This window comes from Dama dama, chromosome 6 (genome assembly GCF_033118175.1).
Source record: "Dama dama isolate Ldn47 chromosome 6, ASM3311817v1, whole genome shotgun sequence".
Lineage (NCBI taxonomy): Eukaryota > Metazoa > Chordata > Mammalia > Artiodactyla > Cervidae > Dama > Dama dama.
Genome location: NC_083686.1, coordinates 29,969,066 through 29,990,066, shown reverse-complemented (window position 1 = coordinate 29,990,066; position 21,001 = coordinate 29,969,066). Strand labels below are relative to the sequence as shown.

General features: G+C 38.9%; 1 protein-coding gene across 4 annotated transcripts in view; it reads left to right on the top strand.

The window, feature by feature from the left end:
* RUFY3 (RUN and FYVE domain containing 3) overlaps nt 1–21,001 on the top strand; it is an 87,730-nt gene that overhangs the window by 37,682 nt on the left and 29,047 nt on the right. For all 4 annotated transcript variants that reach the window (XM_061145822.1, XM_061145823.1, XM_061145824.1 and 1 more), the window contains exons 2-4: nt 17,102–17,275; nt 18,058–18,175; nt 18,988–19,089. In XM_061145822.1, the coding sequence (XP_061001805.1) occupies nt 17,102–17,275; nt 18,058–18,175; nt 18,988–19,089 (394 nt within the window). The remainder of the gene's footprint in view (nt 1–17,101; nt 17,276–18,057; nt 18,176–18,987; nt 19,090–21,001) is intronic.

Below are 21,001 nucleotides of genomic sequence, written 5' to 3'. Positions count from 1 at the left end.
CACTCCCGGACAGCTCTGACACAGTTCATTTTCCCATAAACTCAAGTCCTGCAAAACTTGGAGCTTAAGGTTTTTTACTTGTCCTCTTCTTCTTGTGTGTTTACATTCCTACCTAAAGTGTAAAATCCTTGAGAGCAGAGATTGTCTTAAAATTCTTGGTACTCATATCAACTTGGGACAGTATTGTCCTTGGTAGATTTGGTCACACTGAACAAAAGTCTAAGTCAGTTTCTCTCTCTACTGATGCCCAATAGTTTCTTCTTCAGCACTTCACTTTCAATGAGTCAATTATCCTGAGTTTCATGCCATTTCCTAGAGTCAAACTATCTTTTTATTCCATCTGAGGTTTTATTTTTAATGTAATTAGCTACATGTATTTTAAAGAAAAAAACAGATCAGTATTGTCTAGTCCTGAGAGTTTCTAGACAAGTGAAAAAGAGAGCGGTGTTGATTCATTCAGTGAGTACTGTCTACTATGTTAGCTGCCATTTTGATTATGATTATTATTTACTAGACACTAAACAGGTTTAAGATTTTTATTTCTTTAATAGACTTCATACATAAAGGCCAACAAATCTGTGTCCTTCTTAAGAGACTTCTTCCCTATGACTTAGTCCTGGCAAAATTCTGTTTCTTTACTATGAATTACTACTGTAAGAATCAAGTCTACTGTGTGAGCCAGCCTCCTCTTTTTCATTTCTTTTTTGATGAAATTTTTGTGAATCATTATCAGAGGGGAAATCAGAAAGGGGGAAAAAAACAAGGTATGAATTTTTTTTTTGAAGTGTAACTGAACAATATTTATTAATTACTGCTATACAGCAAAGTGACTCAGTTATACATATATATGGGTATATATATATATATACACATCCTTTTTCATGTTCTTCTCGATTATGGTTTATCACAGGAATCTGAGTATAGTTTCCTGTGCTATGCCATAGGACCTTGTTGTTCATCCATCCTATGTATGCCAGTTTGCATCTGCTAATGCCAGATTCCCACTCCATCCTTCTGCCAAGCCCCTCCCCTTTAACAACCACCAATTTGTGTTCAGTGTCCCTGATTCTGTTTCTGTTTCATAAATAGGTTACTTTGTGTCATATTTTAGGTTCCACAAATAATAAGTGATATCACATGGTATTTGTTTTTCTCTTTCTGATTGACTTCGTGTGATCATCTCTAGTTGAATCCAAATAGCAAATAGCATCATTTTGTGCTTTTTTTACAGCTGCAAAGAACATTACTTCATTCTTTTTTATGGCTGAGTAATATTCCATTGTATATATGTACCACATCTTATTTATTCATTGCTCTGTTGTTGGACACTTAGGTTGCTTCCATTTCTTCGCTATTGTGAATAATGCTGCTATGAATATAAGGGTGCATGTAAGAACATGTGAGTTGTATTACTTCGATGATCCCTACCAGTAAAGTGGTATATGGTAATGTGAGCCAACAACCTATTTACAGGAAAGTCTTAGTGCAATATAGCTTAAAAAAGAAAATCAGAGTCAGGGAAGGAAAATGGCTTTACTTGTTAACTCTTTTGAGTCATTTCATCCTTGCCTTTTGTATAGAATTTCCTGCATCTTATGTCTCATTTCAGTTATATGAAATACTAGAATTAATGTATCAGGCTTCCCTGATGGCTCAGATGGTAAAGAATCCGCCTGCAATGCAGGAGACGCTGGTTCGATCCTTGGGTCGGGAAGATCCTCTGGAGGAGGGCGTGGTAACCCACTCCAGTATTCTTGCCTGGAGAATCCCATGGACAGAGGATCCTGGCAGGCTACAGTCCACGCAGCCGCAAAGAGTTGGACCCAACTGAGTGACTAACACCTTGACTTTCACTATGGAGTATTACCCACACATGACACCCACAGCAGCTCAGGGTCGGGAGAGGAGCCTGCAGTCAGACCCGGTAGACTCAGATCTTTTCAGGAGACCCTGCACTGCTGAGCTGTTTTAATTGTATTTATCAGTTATTATGGCTGTGTCAAAAGAGGTGGCTTTTTAATAGGCAAAGTGTTAACACTAGCTTCCATTTTCCTGAAAAACTGCTTTTTAAAATAACAAACTCTAGGAGATCACAGATATGAACTGTTCATTTTGGGGTTTGATTTTTCTTGTGTTTTGTTTTGATTTTGGCAAGATTGAAGGTTTTTCCAGGGAACTGATTTCTTACAGTGATGGTTGGTTTTTCAGTCAACCTGTCTATAACTTACGTCTGGTAGAATATGGAATGTCTTGTTAGGACAGAATTGTATCATGTTTACAACACTGGTCAATTATCTCACATAGCATCTCATTATGTGGTATTAATTCAGGTTGAAAAGCTTTGAAACTCACCAAAAGATTCTGAAGACTAAATGAAATAATAAAAGCACATGGTTTACCCTCTTTAGTTTCTCACTAAACACTGAATTCCTATCTGTACTTATACAAACCTTTTAAACAGATTCTGTATATTTGTAGTTGCCCAGATTACTCATCTCTCTGAGCCCTGGAGTGGCTGGGATGTTGTTTGAATTAGGGAAATAATATACTTGGGTGAAATAATACCTGATCAAGATGGCTTACTGGTCCCTTGATGTATTTCATGAGTTACTACTTGATGTCCGTCATCTTGAAAAATGGAAAGAATATATCTGAGAGATTTTTTTTTGCACCTGTATCACACATATGTTCAATGAAGGTTTATTTTTTGAAATTTTTATTTAGTTGGTTTTGGCTGCAGTAGGTCTTTATTGCCGTGTGCAGGCTTTCTCTAGTTGCTGTGAGCAGGGTCTACTCTTCTGCTTGCGGTGCTTGGTTTCTCACTGCAGGGGCTGCTCGTGCAGAGCACAGGCTCCAGGGCACATGGGGTCAGTAGTTACATCACATGGACTTAGTTGCTCTGAGGCATGTGGTATCTTCCTGGGCCAGGAATTGAACACAAATCCCCTGCATTGGAGGAGAAGGCAATGGCACCCCACTCCAGTACTCTGACCTGGAAAATCCCATGGACGGAGGAGCCTGGTGGGCTGCAGTCCATGGGGTCGCGAAGAGTCGGACACGACTGAGCAACTTCACTTTCAATTTTCCTTTCATGCATTGGAGAAGGAAACGGCAACCCACTCCAGTACTCTCTCCTGGAAAATCCCACGGACGGAGGAACCTGGTGGGCTGCCGTCTATGGGGTCGCACAGAGTTGGACACGACTGATGTGACTTAGCAGCAGCAGCCCCTGCATTGGCAGGGAAATTCTTAACCACTGAACCACCAGGGCAGTCTCAGAAGGCTTTTTTTTTTTTTTTAATTTTTTTTTTTTTTTATTAGTTGGAGGCTAATTACTTCACAACATTTCAGTGGGTTTTGTCATACATTGATATGAATCAGCCATAGAGTTACACGTATTCCCCATCCCGATCCCCCCTCCCACCTCCCTCTCCACCCGATTCCTCTGGGTCTTCCCAGTGCACCAGGCCCGAGCACTTGTCTCGTGCATCCCACCTGGGCTGGTGATCTGTTTCACCTTAGATAATATACATGCTGTTAGAAGGCTTATTTTAAATTAAATAAAATTGTTTAATTTATCTATGGAGGACCATAATACTTTCAAAAGCTAACAATTTTTTATTCTTAGTACAACCTAAGCATTTCTAAATATTTAATGCATGAGCTTGTTTAATCTTCAGAACCCTATCATCATTCTTATGGATAAAAGAAGTAAGGCCTGCAGAGTTAAGAAACTTTTACGGTGGAAAACTACTCAGCAATAAAAAGGGACTAACTATTGACAACCTGGATGGATCTCTCAAGAATTATGCTGAGTGAAAAAAAATAAAGCCAATTTTAAAAGTTACATATTGTTTGATTCCATTTATATAACATTCTTGAAATGACAGCACTACAGAAATGGAAAATAGATTAGTAGTTGCCATGGGTTATAACAGGGTAGGAGGCAATGCTTGTGGCTATAAAAAGTCAAAATGAGGGATCCTTGTGACACAGTTCAGTGTCACATCCTGGTCATCATAAGTTACTCTAGTTTTGCAGAATATTACCTTTGGGAAACTAGGTTAACTAGGAGAACTAAAGAACTAGTATTTCTCTATTATTTCTTACAACTGCATGTGAAGCTCCGATTGTCTCAAAATGATAAGTGCAAATAAAAAAAAAGGAAAAAGAAACTTGCTTAGGGTTACGCAGCTAAGGGAAAAGTTCAACTAGGAGTTCAAATGCCAGCAAACTTAGTTGCAGAGCTGTGCTCACCCACTATACCAAAGTTCAGACCTGGTTGACTCTCAAAAATACTTTTCACCAGAACTCCACACACACATCATTTATTTCTACAAAAGTTTCATGAAACAACACATAACCTTAGTATATGGGACATGCTATAATAAATCGATTTTTTATACCCCACTAAGGGGTTGTGAACTTTAGTTTGAAAGATAGTCCAGTTTTCTGTACTGCCTCTCTGTCATATATCCATTTTAGCTCTCGATACCAAGATACAAGCAAAAGAGCTCTTCCAGCATTGCCAGTGTGTTGCATTCTGTTCCACCCTATAATTGTTGGCACCCTTTAAAGGCTGGGCCAGTGATCTTGCATCCTTCTATTTTCCTCTAAATCATCTCCTCCAATGAAAACATCTTATTTCTAATCATTGCACCCTTTACCCCTTTGCTAGTAATTATCCAACCCCAAACTTTAGTTTGTATTTACAGCTGTGTGATGAAAATTATTATAGAATGCTTCCACATCATTGGATCCTTTTTTTTTTTTTTACCCCTTACTTGCAAAACAGTTATTCAGTGTTTTTCATTTCCATTTTTAGCACAGTATTCCAGGCTTACAGGGTTAAAATGTTAGGTTATTCTTCACTCCTTTTTCCTTAACAGGTACAGTTCTTCAAGTTAAGCCATTTTGATCCTCTCCCCAAAATTCTTCAAATTTACCGTGCATAATCCTTTAAGGGGCTTTCCAGGTGACACTAATGGTAAAGAACCCGCCTACCAATGCAAGAGATGTAAGCGATGCGAGTTTGATGCCTGGGTCGGCAAGATCCCCTGGAGAAGGGCATGGCAACCCACTGCAGTATTTTTGCCTGGAAAATCCCATGGACAGAGGCTGGTGGGCTACAGTCCGTAGGGTCACAAAGAGTCGGACACAACAAGTGTCTTAGCACGCACACAATCATCCTCAAACAATGTTTTAATCATATGACTTCCCTGCTCAGAACCCACAGTGGATTCCCACTGCTTGCTTCCTGGATATGCAGGTCTAGTGTTACAGACCTGTCATTTAACTCTCCCCTTCCTGTTTTCTGGTTCTCCCCAAGAAGAGCTCCCCACTGTGTTCTTCCCTCCCTCACCTCACTTCACATCCCCATTCCCACCACATGGAATACTTTTCTTCCATGTTGTCTGTGAGTGCATATTTAGGTTCTGCCTCAAATCCTGTACTGCGGTTATCATGCTTTTATCTTTATACTGCTTTTGGTATTGTCTCATTTGGAGCACGAATGTACAGTATTCCAGGAAGCTCAATTAAGGGTAGAGATTATTCCTGTATTTTGTCAAGGTTGGGCTTTACTCCACTTACAAACTAAAAACCCATCCTATTACTGTTTCTTGGATACTGGTAAAGGACACAACGAAAGACTTTATTATCCATGACACAGTGGGCAGCCTGAGCATCAGCATGTTAGCGTCAGTTCCTCTTGCGTCAGAGTTGCCCCTGGGAGCATCAGGAAGATGCTGTGAGCATGGAGCTTCTATGTTGCTTCTGTGTTGCAGCTGAGGAACACTGAGTTTGGGGAACTGATGCTTTTATAGGAAGCAGCAGGAAAGTCTCATCATCTCTCAGGATGATCAGTTGCAGAAGCAGCCCCAGGAAATGGTCTGGGTAATAGAGCAATCAGGGCCTGGCAGGCTTGATACAACCCATGAAGACATACCAGTAGTGTAAGAAGTCCCAGAAGGATTGTCCTCTCTCAGTATCTTACAAGTTAGATAAAAAGACGTGAGAAATTTCCCCACTATCACTCAGGGGATGTGAGAAAGACAGCTCTAACTCTTCTAGATCAGAGATCTAACTGTTCTAAGTCACAATGTGCCCCCTAATATTTAAATTATTTCTATGGAATAAATTAAGCAGAGCAAGGAACTCTTGAATTTGTTCTTAGCACCTAAATTTCTTATGTTGCATCAAAACAAAGAAGATTGAAAATTGTCCCAACTTCAAGATGTTCCCAGAAATAATCTGGGCATTCTTCAGTGGTGTGGAAGGAATTCTTCAGGTAAAGGTACTTGAAGAAGCCTGGGAAACTTGCTGAAACTAAACTTGATTATAATATCCTATGGGAGCCCAGTGAAGAGATCAGTGTGATTTCCTAGGGAACTCTTGGACAAGCTGGATTAGAAATGCACAGCTTTTAAAAATTAGAAATGGTTATCTAAAAGGAAGCGGTGTTTTCCTCTATTGGTCACAATGCTTCTGACTGTGAATGTGGGTGTTTCTTTTTCTCACACCCACCAGTTCTCCAACACCACTTCAGTTCTGACTCTATCTACCTGGGGTTAACACAGGCTCCACAAGACGCCCCCTCACTTTCAATGCGGATCACAAGTCCAAGTTGTCACCCATGCTCTGATCCACCAGCTCTAAGAGGTTTTCATGACCCCCTCCTCAAGTTTTATAATTTGCTAGACCAGTTCACACAACTCAGGAAGAGTTTACTTGCTAGATTACACGTGGGTTCTAACAACACAACTCAAAAGAACAGCCAGATAAAAGAGATGCATAGGAGCACAAAACTTCCATACCTTCTCTGGGCACATCACCCTCCCATCACCTCAGTATGTTCAGAAGCTCTCTGAACCCCTTCTGTTACGGTCTTTATGGAGCCTCATTATGTAGGCCTCAAATGATTGTGATTTAATCATTGATTAAATCCTGGTTTCCTGTAGCTCAGACGGTAAAGAATCTGCCTGCAATGCAGGAGACCCAGGTTCAATCCCTGGGTCGGGAAGATCCTCTGGCGAAGGGAATGACAACCCACTCCAGTATTCCTGCCTGGAGAATCCCCTGGACAGAGGAGCCTGGGGGGCCACAGTCTGTGGGGTCGCAAAGAGTCAGACACGACTGAGACACAGCTGAGCGACTGACACTCCTGCTGCGCTGATGATTGCACTCTCCAGTCTCCGGCCCCTCTCCCCTCCCTGGGTTTGCAGGTGGGAAGTGATGGCTGAAAGTTCCAACTTATCTGGCCACCAGCTACCCCCCACCCCCAACCCCGTCCTTCGGAGGTTTTCTAAAATTCACCTCACTAGCATAAACTGGAGAAGGAAATGGCAGCCCACTCCAGTGTTCTTGCCTGGAGAATCCCAGGGACGGGGGAGCCTCGTGGGCTGCCGTCTATGGGGTCGCACAGAGTCGGACACGACTGACTCGACTTAGCCGCAGCAGCAACATAAACTCTGATTGAGAGGAACTTGTTAGGAATAACAAAGATAACTCCTTTTACCTTTGATGTGGAGCTATTTCAGGAACTAGAAAGAAACAGTGTAACAAAAGATGCTCCTGTGGCTCTTATCACTTGGGAAATTATTAAGATTTTAAGAGCTCTGTATTAGGAAGTGGGGACAGAGAGAGAGAGATAGATTGATCTCTTTTTATTTCACAATACCTGGTTAAAAATGAGTAAGAGTATACAGGTGAGTGGCTTTGGAATACTAAATATCCAGATTAAAAACTCACTCACTTCAATGCTAATGGCAGTCAAAAGGGGTTTATTTGTTTATCTTCAGGGAAGAAGAAAACAGCGCTAAATTCTTATTGGAGGCTGGCAGGTAAACCAGGACCGGAAGCAAGAGAGAGCAGAAACTCTTATTTTTAATTACGGAATTTTCCAAGTACATAAAATAGAGTAACATAAGGAACTCTTAAGTTTTCCATCACTCAGCTTCAATTATTATCAGTGTATGCTGATCTTATTTCATCTATCACCCCCCACGTTTTTCGAGTATTTTAAAGCAAACTCTAAACATTTGTTTATTACCTGTAAGTATTCAATACCACACCTAACAGAATTAACAATAATTCCCTAATAGCGTGTACTCTTCAGCCCATTTTCAAAGTTTGCTTGTCAGTTTTTTTAAAATCAGGATCCATATGCTATATTTTATTATGTCTCGTTTTAGTTTTTTTTTTTTTAATTAAAGCTTTATTGAGGTATAATTCCCATATCATTAAGGGTTACCACTTTAAACTGTACAGTTCAGTGGTTGTTAGTATATCCACAAAGTTGTGCGTTCATCACCACTGTCTAATCCCAGAATATTTCCATCACCCTGTAAAGAAACTCTGTACCCATCAGCGTTCACTCCCTATTCTCCCTTCCTCCCAGTTCCTGATACCTATACTAATCTACTTCCTGTTTCTATAGATTTGCCTCTTCTGGACATTTCATATAATGTTTGTGAAGAATTGGCATTAATTCTTTAAATGTCTGGTAAATTTCAATAGTGAAACAATCTGGTTTTGGCCTCTTCTTTATGGGATGTGCTTTTTATTATGAATTTAATATCTTTACTTACTATAGTTCTATTCAGATTTTCTATTTCTTCTTGAGTCAGTTTTGGTAGTTTACCTTTCTTAAAAATTGTCCTTTTAATCTAGGTTATCTAATATGTTGGCATACAACTGCCCATACAATCTTTTTTGTTCCTGTGAGGTCAATAGTAGTGTCTCCTCTTCATTTCTAATTTTAGTAATTCTTTTCCTGTTGGGCAGTCTATCCATGTCAGTGTTACTGATCTTTTCAGAGTCAACTTTGAGTTTCATTGATTTTTCTCAATAGTTTTATTTGCTATTGATTTGTACTCTAATCTTTATTATTCTTTTCTCCTGAGGGCTTTCTACTGATAAATGTATTTACTGATTGCCCTTGAGGAATCCTATCTATGAAATCATGGAATTAGGACATGCTGGAGCTAGAGGCACTAGTTCACTGCTTCACAAACATCAGTGCGTGTACCGATTGGTTTAGGTTTTGGTTGAAGAGCAGAATCTGATTCAGTTGTAACATTGGAGGGCAAGTTGTCCCATTTCGCTTCCAGGCGATGCCAGTGTTGATGTTCCAGGACCACACCTGGAGTGGTAAGAATCTAGGTCATTTGGTGTCAGAGTTGTTAGTGGGGTTTTTTAAACCATGTTGTTTCTCCCCATTCCAGGCATATTAGTGTGCCCCTGCTTGAGAATTAGTGCTGTGATTAGTTATCAGTGATACAGGTATGTGATATCTCTCAAAAAAAAAATTACAGAACAAGTAATTTTATAGTTGAGGAAACTGAGGCCTCAAAGAAGTAAGATTCCCTGCCTGGCATCATATAATAAGCTAATTAGCACAGATGATTCAGGTCAAATAGATTAAGGCTATTGGGTGGATATAGTCTTTCTGCTGATAAGGCTTCATTTTAGCAAAGTATATCTTTGAGTATGCTATTACTAAGAAAAGGTAGCAATCAGGATAAATAAATTTATGGTTAAATTTATTTTATTAACTTATTTTTTGGCCCCACTGCACAGCATGTGAGATCCTGGTTCCTCAACCAGGAACTGAACCCATGTCTCCAGGAGTGGAAGCATGGAGTCTTTGGGGGGAAAAAAAAAAACAAAAGCATTTTAACATAATATAGAAACTGTCAAAACTAGGTCTGAAAATATTTCAGGTGGGTAAACTGACGACATGGAAGCATGCAGTCTTAACCACTGGACCACCAGGGAAGTCCCTGTAGTTAAATTTTCTTGACTCCTTTAACAGATTTCAACCCAGAGAAAATATTACTTAAGTGAATTTCCTCTTTATTACTCTTGAGTAGAAGCTTATTTGGTATCTCAAATGACATTAAGGAGAATAGATACAGATATAAGTACACAGATAATCTAAGGGCCCTAAGACTTTATTGATTATTTTTATTTTTTTATTGAAAGATAATTGCTTTACAGGATTTTGTTGTTTTCTGTCAAACCTCAACATGAATCAGCCATAGGTATTCATATATCCCTTCCCTTTTTGAACCTCCCTCCCATCTCCCACCCCATCCCACCCCTCTGGATTGACACAGAGCCCCTGTCTGAGTTTCCTGAGCCAAACAGCAAATTCCCGTTGGCTATCTATTTTACATATGGTGATGTAAGTTTCCATGTTACTCTTTCCTTACATCTCACCCTCTCCTCCCCTCTCCCCATGTCCATAAGTCTGTTCTCTATGTCTTTTTCTCCATTGCTGCCCTGTAAATAAATTCTTCAGTACCATTTTTCTAGATTCTGTATATATGTGTTAGAATACGTTAATTATCTTTCTCTTTCTGTCTCACTTCACTCTGTATAATAGGTTCTAGGTTCATCCACCTCATCAGAACTGACTCAGATGCATTCCTTTTTATGGCTGAGTAATATTCCATTGTCTATACATACCACAACTTCTTTATCCATTCATCTGTTGATGGGACATCTAGATTGCTTCCGTGTTCTAGCTATTGTAAATAGTGCTGCAAAGAACAATGGGATACGTGTGTCTTTTTCAATTTTGGTTTCCTTGGAGTATATACCTAGGAGTGGGATTGCTGGATCATATGGTGGTTTTATTCCTAGTTTTTTAAGGAATCTCCATACTGTCTTCCATACTGATTATTTTTAGATGAGGATTGAGTAAAAATTCATAATTCTTTTGTATAAATTTGTCATCAAACTAGTTAAATGGTGTTTTATTACAAGGTCTTTTTAGTACTTTCAGTAATTTCTTTCACTATAATGGGCAACTCATTTTATGCTTAATTTTATACTCTTAAGAACTGTTACAACAGAAGTTCAAAATAGCTTTATTTAGGAATTATTGGTCTTCATTCATTTTGACCTTCAAGTAAGCTTTCCTTTCAATATCTTTCTGTTAGTTGGTCATTTTAAATCTCATATTAATGCTTTTAGGTATCATTGGGAAATTTCTCTATGACAACTGTTTTATTTCACATTTAAGATAAAAGTTACTGTTGTACTATATATGAATCATTCCCACTTTACCAAGAATTGGGTAGCATACTTAATATTACCATAATGTTAAATATAACTTACTTTCCTTCAGTTATTAATAAAACATTTCAATATTTCTCTGTATGAACATTCATCATTGCACTATGAAAGTGAAAGTGAAGGTCAGTCAGTCATGTCTGACTCTACAACCCCATGGATTATACAGTCCATGGAATTCTCCAGACCAGAATACTGGAGTGGGTAGCCGTTCCCTTCTCCAGGGTGTCGTCCCAACCCAGCAATCGAACGAAGGTCTCCCACATTGCAGGTGGATTCTTTACCGGCTGAGCCACCTGGGAAGCCCATCATTGCACTATAAAGAGGTAAAATAGGATCTTGGAGAGATGATTGGTTTGCAGAATAGTTGACTAAATGTCACTTAGCGATGTGACTTTGGGTCCATTTTTGTCATCACTATTGACTAGATGAGCCACATGACTGTAAAATTTATGAAAACTTCCCCATATGGAGATTAGCAGCCTTGAAGAGGTGTAGCCAAGACCTACATGCTCTTAAAAGGTCTTTGATTTGAAAACCAATATAGTTTATTGTAACTGCAGTCGTTCCTACATGGTGTCGTTAGCCCACTGCTCCTGCTGTGTTTCCCATCAAGACTGTTTGTACCACCATCCAAATCTAGAAACGATCAGGTAATCACCAAAACTAGAAACACAGAAGTTGCTCTCCATTCTTTCTCTTTCTTCTTTCAATCCAAGTGGTCATCAAGTCCTGAAATCCGGACATTCTACCTCTAGAAGTCTCTCAAAGCCAACTCCCTCTTCTCCACACAGCACCCACTGCTCCATTTCCATCCCTGATCATGATTTCTCTCCTCAGCTTTTGCAGTAAACCCCTACTTGCTCTTTTGAGCTCTGAGTTCTTAGTCCCTTCTGATTCATCTTCTACAAGGCTGCTAGAACAGCTTCTCTAAAATTCAAATCTGTGACATTACACCTCACATCAAAATCTTTGCCGACTTTAAGGTAAAATCCATGTTCCTTGAACAAAGTCCTTAGCATCTCTCCCTTACCTATTTCCCTTGTCTCATCTCACAGGTCTTACTTGTATGTATCATAAACTTAATGCATTTTCTTCAATTTTGTTTTCCTCCACTTGCTATGTTCTTTCATATTTCTGTGCCTTCACCCTAGCTGTACTTCATTTCTGCTCCTTTCATAGCTGTCTTCCTAACCCTTCCTTGCCTAATTTCTCTTTATCCTTTAAGACTGAACTTAAAAGTCTCATTCTCTAATGTATGGCATCTAGTGGTTTCTATATATTAATTTTGTGCTCTGGTACCTCTGTGAATTATTATGTTTCTGTAAAAATTTTAGTTTGATTTTCTGGCTGTAACATTAGATTGTATGAAAGCAGTAATGCATGATCCACTGTTTTACAGGTTATATGTTTTTTTGTCTTCTCTAATTGCATTGTCTGCCAGTCTCAGTATAACGTTACATAATAGGCGTGGGTAACAGACATTAAACTTTCTGCAGAATACATCCAATGGCCAAGGAAATCATACTGGATTTAGAGCTTGCCTGAAATCCTACATTAATATCGTATCTACTGTCTTTACCATCTGGGCCACCAGTCCCCTGGACAAGGGAATGACTACCCACTCCAGTATTCTTGCCTGGGGAATTCCATGGACAGCCTGGTGGGTTACAGTCCATGGGGTCACGAAGAGTCGTACACAGCTGAGCAACTCTCACTTTCACTATCTTAGCTTTAAATATATATAAAATTTACATTCAATTCCATAAAAGGGGTTTATATGGCTTAGCATGAAGACATTTTACTTGTCCTGTAATAAAGTTAATCTTTGTTGAAGATGTTACTGTTTATTCTGTAATTTCAGGCATTGTCTGTAAGCTGCCCAGTTTTGTTCTTTAGACATCTATATTACCCAAGTTTGATAAATAGTAAGCACTTCAGTGTTGAGGACTAGGTCTTTTATTTCTGGGTTCCCAGCATTAAATACAGTGTCTAACACCCAGTAAATGCTCAATATTTATTGAAAAAATGAATGAATAAACAAAAGTTCAGTTTTGAAGAAATAGTGTTGAATGTTAGCATTGTGAAGAATTAAACTTTTAATTATTTTTTCTCATAGAAAAAGTATGACTAACAGTATTGTGACAGTTATGCATTTGAAAATAATTTTTGGTCTATACAATAAAAACAGGACTTTAAAAAACCTTTTATGGTTATAAGTGTAAAATAGAAAAGATCACATTATAAGTATTCAGCTCAATGAATTTTTAAAAAATATTCATTCATTTAATAACTAGCCCTTTACATGTTAACATAGATAACTTTTCATGAAAACTATATTTCTTCCCCCACAATGTTGCAAGAAGGTGTCACGTGTTATATTTGGGGAAATCTGTTTAATGTCTGGCATCAGAGAGGACAGCTAGAATCTTACATCTACTTCCACATTTCTTTTTTTTTGTTTGTTTAATTAATTAATTTTTTAGGTCCCTGTTGGTTATCTATTTTATTTTTTAAAGCATGTTTTGATGTGTACTATTTTTTTAAAGTCTATTGGATTTGTCACAATATTGCTTCTGTTTTACGTTCTTGGTTTTTTTCTGTGATGGATGTGGGATCTTAGCTCCCAGCCGGGAATCAAATCTACACCCCCTGCTTTGGAAGGTCCCAACCATTGGACCTCCAGGGAGGTTCCTATTTGTCTGTTTTAAATAGAGCGATATGTATATGTCAGTCCCAAACTCTATCCCTCTGCCCAACTCTTCCTCCCTGGTAAACCAGACGTTTTTTCTCTGTGAGTCTGTTTCTGTTTTGTAGATAAGTTCATTGGTATCATTTATTTTTTTTTAGATTCTACACAGAGGTGATATCATATGATATTTGTCTTTCTCTGTCTGACTTCACTTGGTATGAGAATCTCCAGGTCCACCCACATTGCTGCAAATGGCATTATTTCATTCTTTATTATGGCTGCAGCTCAGTGATTTTTTACATACTCACCAATTTCACAAAACTAACACCATATCAAAAGCAGAACTTTACCTCCCCTTCTTAAGTCCCTCCATACTCTCTTCCAGTCATTGCAGCCCTTTTTAACGGCATACATTAGTTCCACAAAATCGTTTTATACTTGAGTACAATTCAAGACAGGTAACAAACTGACAAGAGAATTTCTTATGACAACTCAAGCTAATGCTGTAATATTCATCGTTAGTAGCCAGCATTATAAAATGAGGAAAATTTATAAGTACTAATTATTTTCAGTAGTTAAACTAACCAGGAAACAAACTTAATTGTAATGACCATACTCTTATATACTTCTAACACAAAAATGTTGATAATAAAGCATGAAATAATCATTTGACTTTTGCATTAATTAAATAATAATGAGCAGTAAATTCTTTTGCGCTCTTATGTCTAGTTGTCAAATTACCCTGATTTTTGTCTGTCTTTCTTTCATTTGTTCAGAATAATAGTTCTCCACAGGGAGAAGATGTCTTTCAGCAGACTCTTGGCAATATCTGGAGATATTTAGGTTGCCATGTTTAGAGTGTACTGCTGACTACTATAGGGTAAAGGCATCCGTTAACTGCTAAATGTAAACCACAAAACAGCCCCCCACAAAGAGGAGTTATCGGGCCCAAAATATTAATAGTGCCAAGATTGAGAGTAATATTTCCTAAGAATGGGAGGGTTGTTTGTGTTTGACACATGTTAATTCAAGCAGGTAATAGCACCATACTAATGGGAGTCTAAAGTATTAGGAATTTAATTTCCCTAAGCATACTGCATTATTAGGAATTTAATTTCTTTCTGTAGTTTATGCATCCTAGACACTATAGCCAGTTGTCTTAAGCATTTCTGCTTCTGATTACAACGAGACAAGGCAGTATAGAAGAGCTAGTACCACCGCTTCTGGAAAAATGCCTCAAAGCCTGGGGTTTGGTACCTGTTCCAAATCCAGCTCTCCCCACGTGACTGGTTCTCACCAGGTTGGAGTTACGTTGTGTACTTTGACTAGGAGCATTGTTTAATTTTGTTGTTAGGGCCCCAAATTAGTGGTCTACAGACCTGAGGCTGAGGGAGTGGTACCTTATGGACCGCCAGTTAATCAAACTCCAGCCACGTTTTCCTGCATTAAGTGGGGAATCCAGTAGCTCTCCACAAACATCCATGCAAGCCCACACACCCCTGCCCTGTTCCTTTCTCCCAGGGATTGTGGAAGGTCAGATACAGTACAGTGCACAAAATGCTGGTCGTAGTGTTGGAAATTAGTATCTGATAAAGTTCTTCATGGCTTTTTTTCAGGGATAGTTTTTTTGTGTATTTCGTTGTCCCTTGGGAGATGATTCCATTCTTGACAAGTTGACCTGTAGTGAACAGAGAAACCAGATTTGAGCCATGGTCCTCAAACATTTATTGGTGTGCAAGAATTAATGGCAACATAAAAGTTCTGACCTTCCTAATAAACTATCCTCTAAAGAAATTACCTCGGAGAATAGTACAACAAATCAAAATTTGTGTAGCTGGCACTGTAAACCTTCAAGTTCTTAAACTTAACGGAGAAGAAAGTGAGCTTAGAATTTGGCCAACTGATTCTGTTCCATTTAACCATGAAAGCAGATATAAATGAAAACGTTGTGTGAAGAAAATTACTTGGAACAATTTGAATAAAATAATCTCTGCTTTGTTTCTATTGGAGCATGGGCTTTTATTAGTATTACTTTTAGTCCTCCTAAAAAAGGTGAAATGTTTCATAGATCTCTAGGTCTTTTCCAATTCATATGGAAATTTGACATATTTAGTGTTTGGGAGGATGCACTTGTCATAGTGGAAAGAGTGTTAAAGAGCATTTCATGCTATAATACATCCAGGTCTATATTCTGCCACTTAGGAAGTGTTTGACCTTGGATCGCTAAACCATTACAGGCCGGCTTTAGCACCTGGAAAGGGGGACAGCGCTTAAACGATGGAGTCACAAGAATTAAATAAGATAACTGTGTAAAAGAATGGTCAGCAGGAGGGAAGGATGCACGTTATTTGGAGTCACCGATGTGTGTGTAAGTGGTAGTTGTCACGAGCACGTGGTTTGAAGTCAGAGAGACAGCGTCAACTCTGGCTCTGTCACGCAGTACTGGCTGTGCCTGGGGCCAGCTCCTTTCTTCTCTGAGCCTCATTTCTCTGCCTTATCAGTTGGTCCTCTTGGTGTAACTGTCTCCTAACGTACAGTGGGGAGGGACTGGGGTCATCATTGTAAGAACCCACAGGACCAGACACAGGGTCCGCATCTCTGGAACAAAGATTATTCAGACTTTGGTCAGGTGAAACGTGGTATTTCATCCCTTTTCCCAGATGGTGTATTTGGTTGATGAGAGCCACGTTAAGTCTATGTTAAGTCTTAAAAATAATTTCACAGTTGGTTAAGTTCTAAGACTGCATTATACTGATAATGTTAATTAGTTCATTTAAGAATGCTCAGTTTAAATAATAATTCTACCTAGTATAAATACTAAGAATGCAAGTAGCATGTTGGGAACAAAGTTTAAGCATTTTATCCTTTTTTTCTACAGTGGCTTTATTTTTTTTAGAGCTTCACAAGCTGTAGAGAATGGGTGGGGTGGGGCCAGGGTAGAAGTGGCCCGTGTGGGCACTGCAGTACTGAGTTATGACCGGCCTAGGCCAGGGTAGTGGCAAAGGCGGTGGTGAGGATATTAAAAGACTGTACTCAAGGTTTAAATTTTCATAAAATCAATACACCTTTTAGTGTTCTGCCAAGAATATTCCCAAGGAAGATTGGCATCTCTCTCTCTTTTTTTAAATAGCAAGTGCATGGAGGAGAAGAACACAGCAACTATTGCTATAATTTGGTGTCACTGCCTTGATTCTTGCCAAGACACCATAGTCTTACCCACTGTGACTTTTGCACCATCAATGCAGATGTCAACGTAGTGAAATTAGACTGAATTTTTACATGTGCTATTTCCAGTAACCAGGCTCCACGCTCTCCCCCTTGGGTTTGCAGATCCTAATTATCTCATGGCTAACGAACGCATGAACCTGATGAACATGGCCAAGCTGAGTATCAAGGGCTTGATCGAATCTGCTCTGAACCTGGGGAGAACTCTGGATTCTGACTACGCACCTCTGCAGCAGTTCTTTGTGGTGATGGAGCACTGCCTGAAACACGGCTTGAAAGGTAGGCCATGGCCTCAAAATGAGAATGTGCATGCACCTGTTTCCTAGCAATACATGTTCAAGAAGAGAAGCTTTCCTTATGGAGCCAAAGAATAAGAATCTTGAATTCATATTAATCCACTGGGATACGACCTACGTGGGTACAGAAATATGGTTGACTTAAAGACGGTATAAGGCTTAAAAAATACAGATCCTGAAAAGTTAGAGCTGGAAGCACTGTTATAAGTATCTAGTTCAAGATGACAATTGTGTTTCACTGGTGGATACAGGTTCAGAGTGGGGCATGATTGGCTTAAAATCCCACAGCAAGTAGGGGCAAAGCAAGTGCTAGAACTCTGATGTCCTGACTCTTGCTTCCATGCTCTTCCCACTTAACCATAAGCTTTCAAGGGCAGGACCTGGTATTATTCACCTTTGCTTCTTTTCCTCCCCAATCTTTGATAACCTGCTCCTGAGTTACATATTCTTTTCCACTAGACTGTTTTCTTCAGTAATACCACACAGCTTAAAGCACATTATTAAAATATTTTATTGTTCATACACAGATGGGCTCTAAATTCCTCCTGAAAGAGGAAGAACTGAGTCTTGGGAAGTAGGGAATTCTTTATTTTTATGAAATGTTATCAATTCTGAAAGCATGAATAATTTTAAGACTGTCTGATAATCTGGGATTTATTCCCTGAAAAGCACACAGAATAGCTAGTAGTGTATGTGTGTATATGTGTGTTGAGAGTATGTTTATGTAAAAAATATTAAGCTACTGCTTTGTTTTTATCACCTTAGCTAAGAAAACTTTTCTTGGACAAAATAAATCCTTCTGGGGGCCTCTAGAACTGGTAGAAAAGCTTGTTCCAGAAGCTGCAGAGATAACAGCAAGCGTTAAAGATCTTCCAGGACTTAAGTAAGTTTAAGGTTGAATTCTATGTGTCAGGGAAAACATTCTTCTCAACTACTTCCTTTAGGAGTGATGACCGTAATGATGTATTTCATAACAATCCAAAATGCGTAATATTGTTATGAATAGACATTGTTAGGAGGGCCCTGGTAGTGTAGAATATTGAGAAGTGTGAGGGATAATTATTATTGATCTAAGAGAGGTTGTCTTCATGTTAAAATACCAAACATCCTCTTATTTTTTTCAAAGCACTTGCGGGTATCAGCTAGTGAGTCTCAGGAAATTAGATCTAGGGAGGTGGCATGTTAGACTTGACTTACGGAGTTTGAGAACCACGATTAAAACAGTTGTTATGTGAACTGCAGGAACTGACTGATATCCATAACCCACCTTGAAACTTGAAAAAGAGTAGGTGATTACCTTTCCAGATGAGACTGGTCTAATTTTAATCAGGTGGAGGTCTGAATGGCCTGTGTCCTCGTTACTGTTATTTTAGTACTTACGTGATCCACACTAAACTTAGGATTTACCAAAACGAATCTGATGGAACATTTTCAGTTTGGCCTCCCAGAGGTCTTCAAATTGTAGTCTCATTTAGTAATTTATTCCTCGCAAGAGCATTTGTCCCAGCACAGCCCTGGCCCCCACCAGCCCTCATAGAACTCCTCACATAGGAATGTGGTGACAGAGGGGCTGTGTGTCAGGAGCCCCTCATACACATACTGTCCTGAGGGATCTTTAGCAAGAGTAAATGAGCCTGTCCAACCGTGGCCTCCGTTGCTGCTGCTTCTAGTTTTTTGGTTTCTCTGTTTTCATAGAACACCTGTAGGCAGAGGAAGAGCCTGGCTTCGTCTGGCACTAATGCAAAAGAAACTCTCAGAATACATGAAAGCTTTGATCAATAAGAAGGAACTTCTCAGGTATGAAGATCTTCTTGTTGAACTTTCTCCTTTTCTCAGTATGTTCCGTATCATATCAGGGTAAATCGTATTAAATTTAGCATTTTTGTGGATCAGAAACTGTTGATTTCATGACAGTTTTACATAGTTCAGCTGATGCCTTCTCCCACATCAAACACACACACATACTTAAGATGAGATGCTTTTCTAGTGAGTGTGTTCACACTGTCACTGTGGCATAGGTATGGTCCTTTGCAGGACAGGTCGAAACTTCACACCTTCAGAAAAACAGGCGAGGCTTTGACACCTTCACATACTCAGGCTCTGTAAGACAGGAAGGTGACATGTAACATTAAGTTCCAACGCAGTACACAAAATAGTTTCAAGCTGGGTCCTAGGTATAGATGGGCAAGAGAAAACAATAAAACTTTTAGAAGACACATAAAGTAGACCAGACGTTCTCAAACCGGACACAAAAAGTTCTATCTATAAAGAAAAAAGAAAGGTAAATTGATTACCTTAAAATGAAGAGCTTCTGTTTATCAAAAGACACTCTTGAGATTAAGAGTGAAAGGCAACTCATTACTCTAAAGGAGATATTTGTGATATGTAATACATAAATTCAATAAATGATGCATATTCAGGGTATATAAAGAACTCAGTCCTTCAATCCAAAAAGAAAAAGGCAAATGAGCAAATATAAAAATGGTAAAGGACTTAAACAAGCATTTCACAAAAGAAGAAGTTAAAATGACCAGTAAACACACGAGAAGATACCCAACCTGACTAGCCATTTTCACATACGAGTTAAAACAAGCGTGTTATAACCTCACACAACCACCAGAATGGCAGAAGTGAAGATGATAGATAATGCCAAGTGTTGGGGAAGATGTATAGTAACTCTGTTGGTGAGTTAATTAATATAGAAACTTAAAAAAACTGCCATACTCTATAAAAGCTGATCATAAGCATTCCTTGTGACCAAGGATCCCACTTCTAGTTATTATATCCAATAAAAAATGCATAGTTATGTTTAACAAAAGACATGAACAGGAACGTTCATATCTATTACAATGTTTGTACAAGCCCCAAATGTTTATAATAGACCCTGAGTGTCTATTCACAGTAGAATGGGTAAGTAAATTATGATGCACTCATACAGTGAAATACCGTATAGCAGCTACACACAGCCGTATGGATTAATCTGGTTTTGTTGGAAACCAAACGTGGAAAATACTTGGAAAATACTCTGTGTATTATTCCATTTATATAAAGTTCAGAAACATACACAACTTACCTTTCATGATAGAAGAAGTCAGGAAAGAGCTCCCATTGGTGAGGTGAGGGTACTAAATCGGGAGGAGAAGGGAGCATAAGGTGGTTTTGGAGGTTCTGATAATCGTACTATTTTTTAATATGGTGGTGGTTACATAGGCGTGTTCTCTTTATGAAAACACAGTCTGCCGTATTGTATGATTTGTGTACTTGTCTTTATGTACCTTATAGGGCTTTAATATTTACTGAAAGAAATTCAAATATAGCAGATTGCCTCTGAGAAACAGTATAAGAACCAGTAACAGAATTTGAAAACATGATTGAATATTTCAAGAGTCTAGTTTCTACAAGAAATTGTGCTACAGATCCTAATATGGAGCGTTGTTTTGATGTTGCTGCAGCTGCATATGCTATTGATTGCTGTTTTCTTGCCTAAGAAAATTAAGCAAATCAGGAGAAAGAGAAACGGGAACCATTCAGGAAAGCTTATTTATTTCCACAAAGAGAAGGCTCATCTTTCCAAGGCTCAAACTTTGATGAGGTGTAGGGTCTAGTGTTCAAGCTGTAGGTGGCTACAGGGAAGTAGAAAGAAAGTGAGAAAGTGTTAGTCCTCAATCATGCCCGCCTCTTTGTGACCCCGTGGACTGCAGCCCGCCTG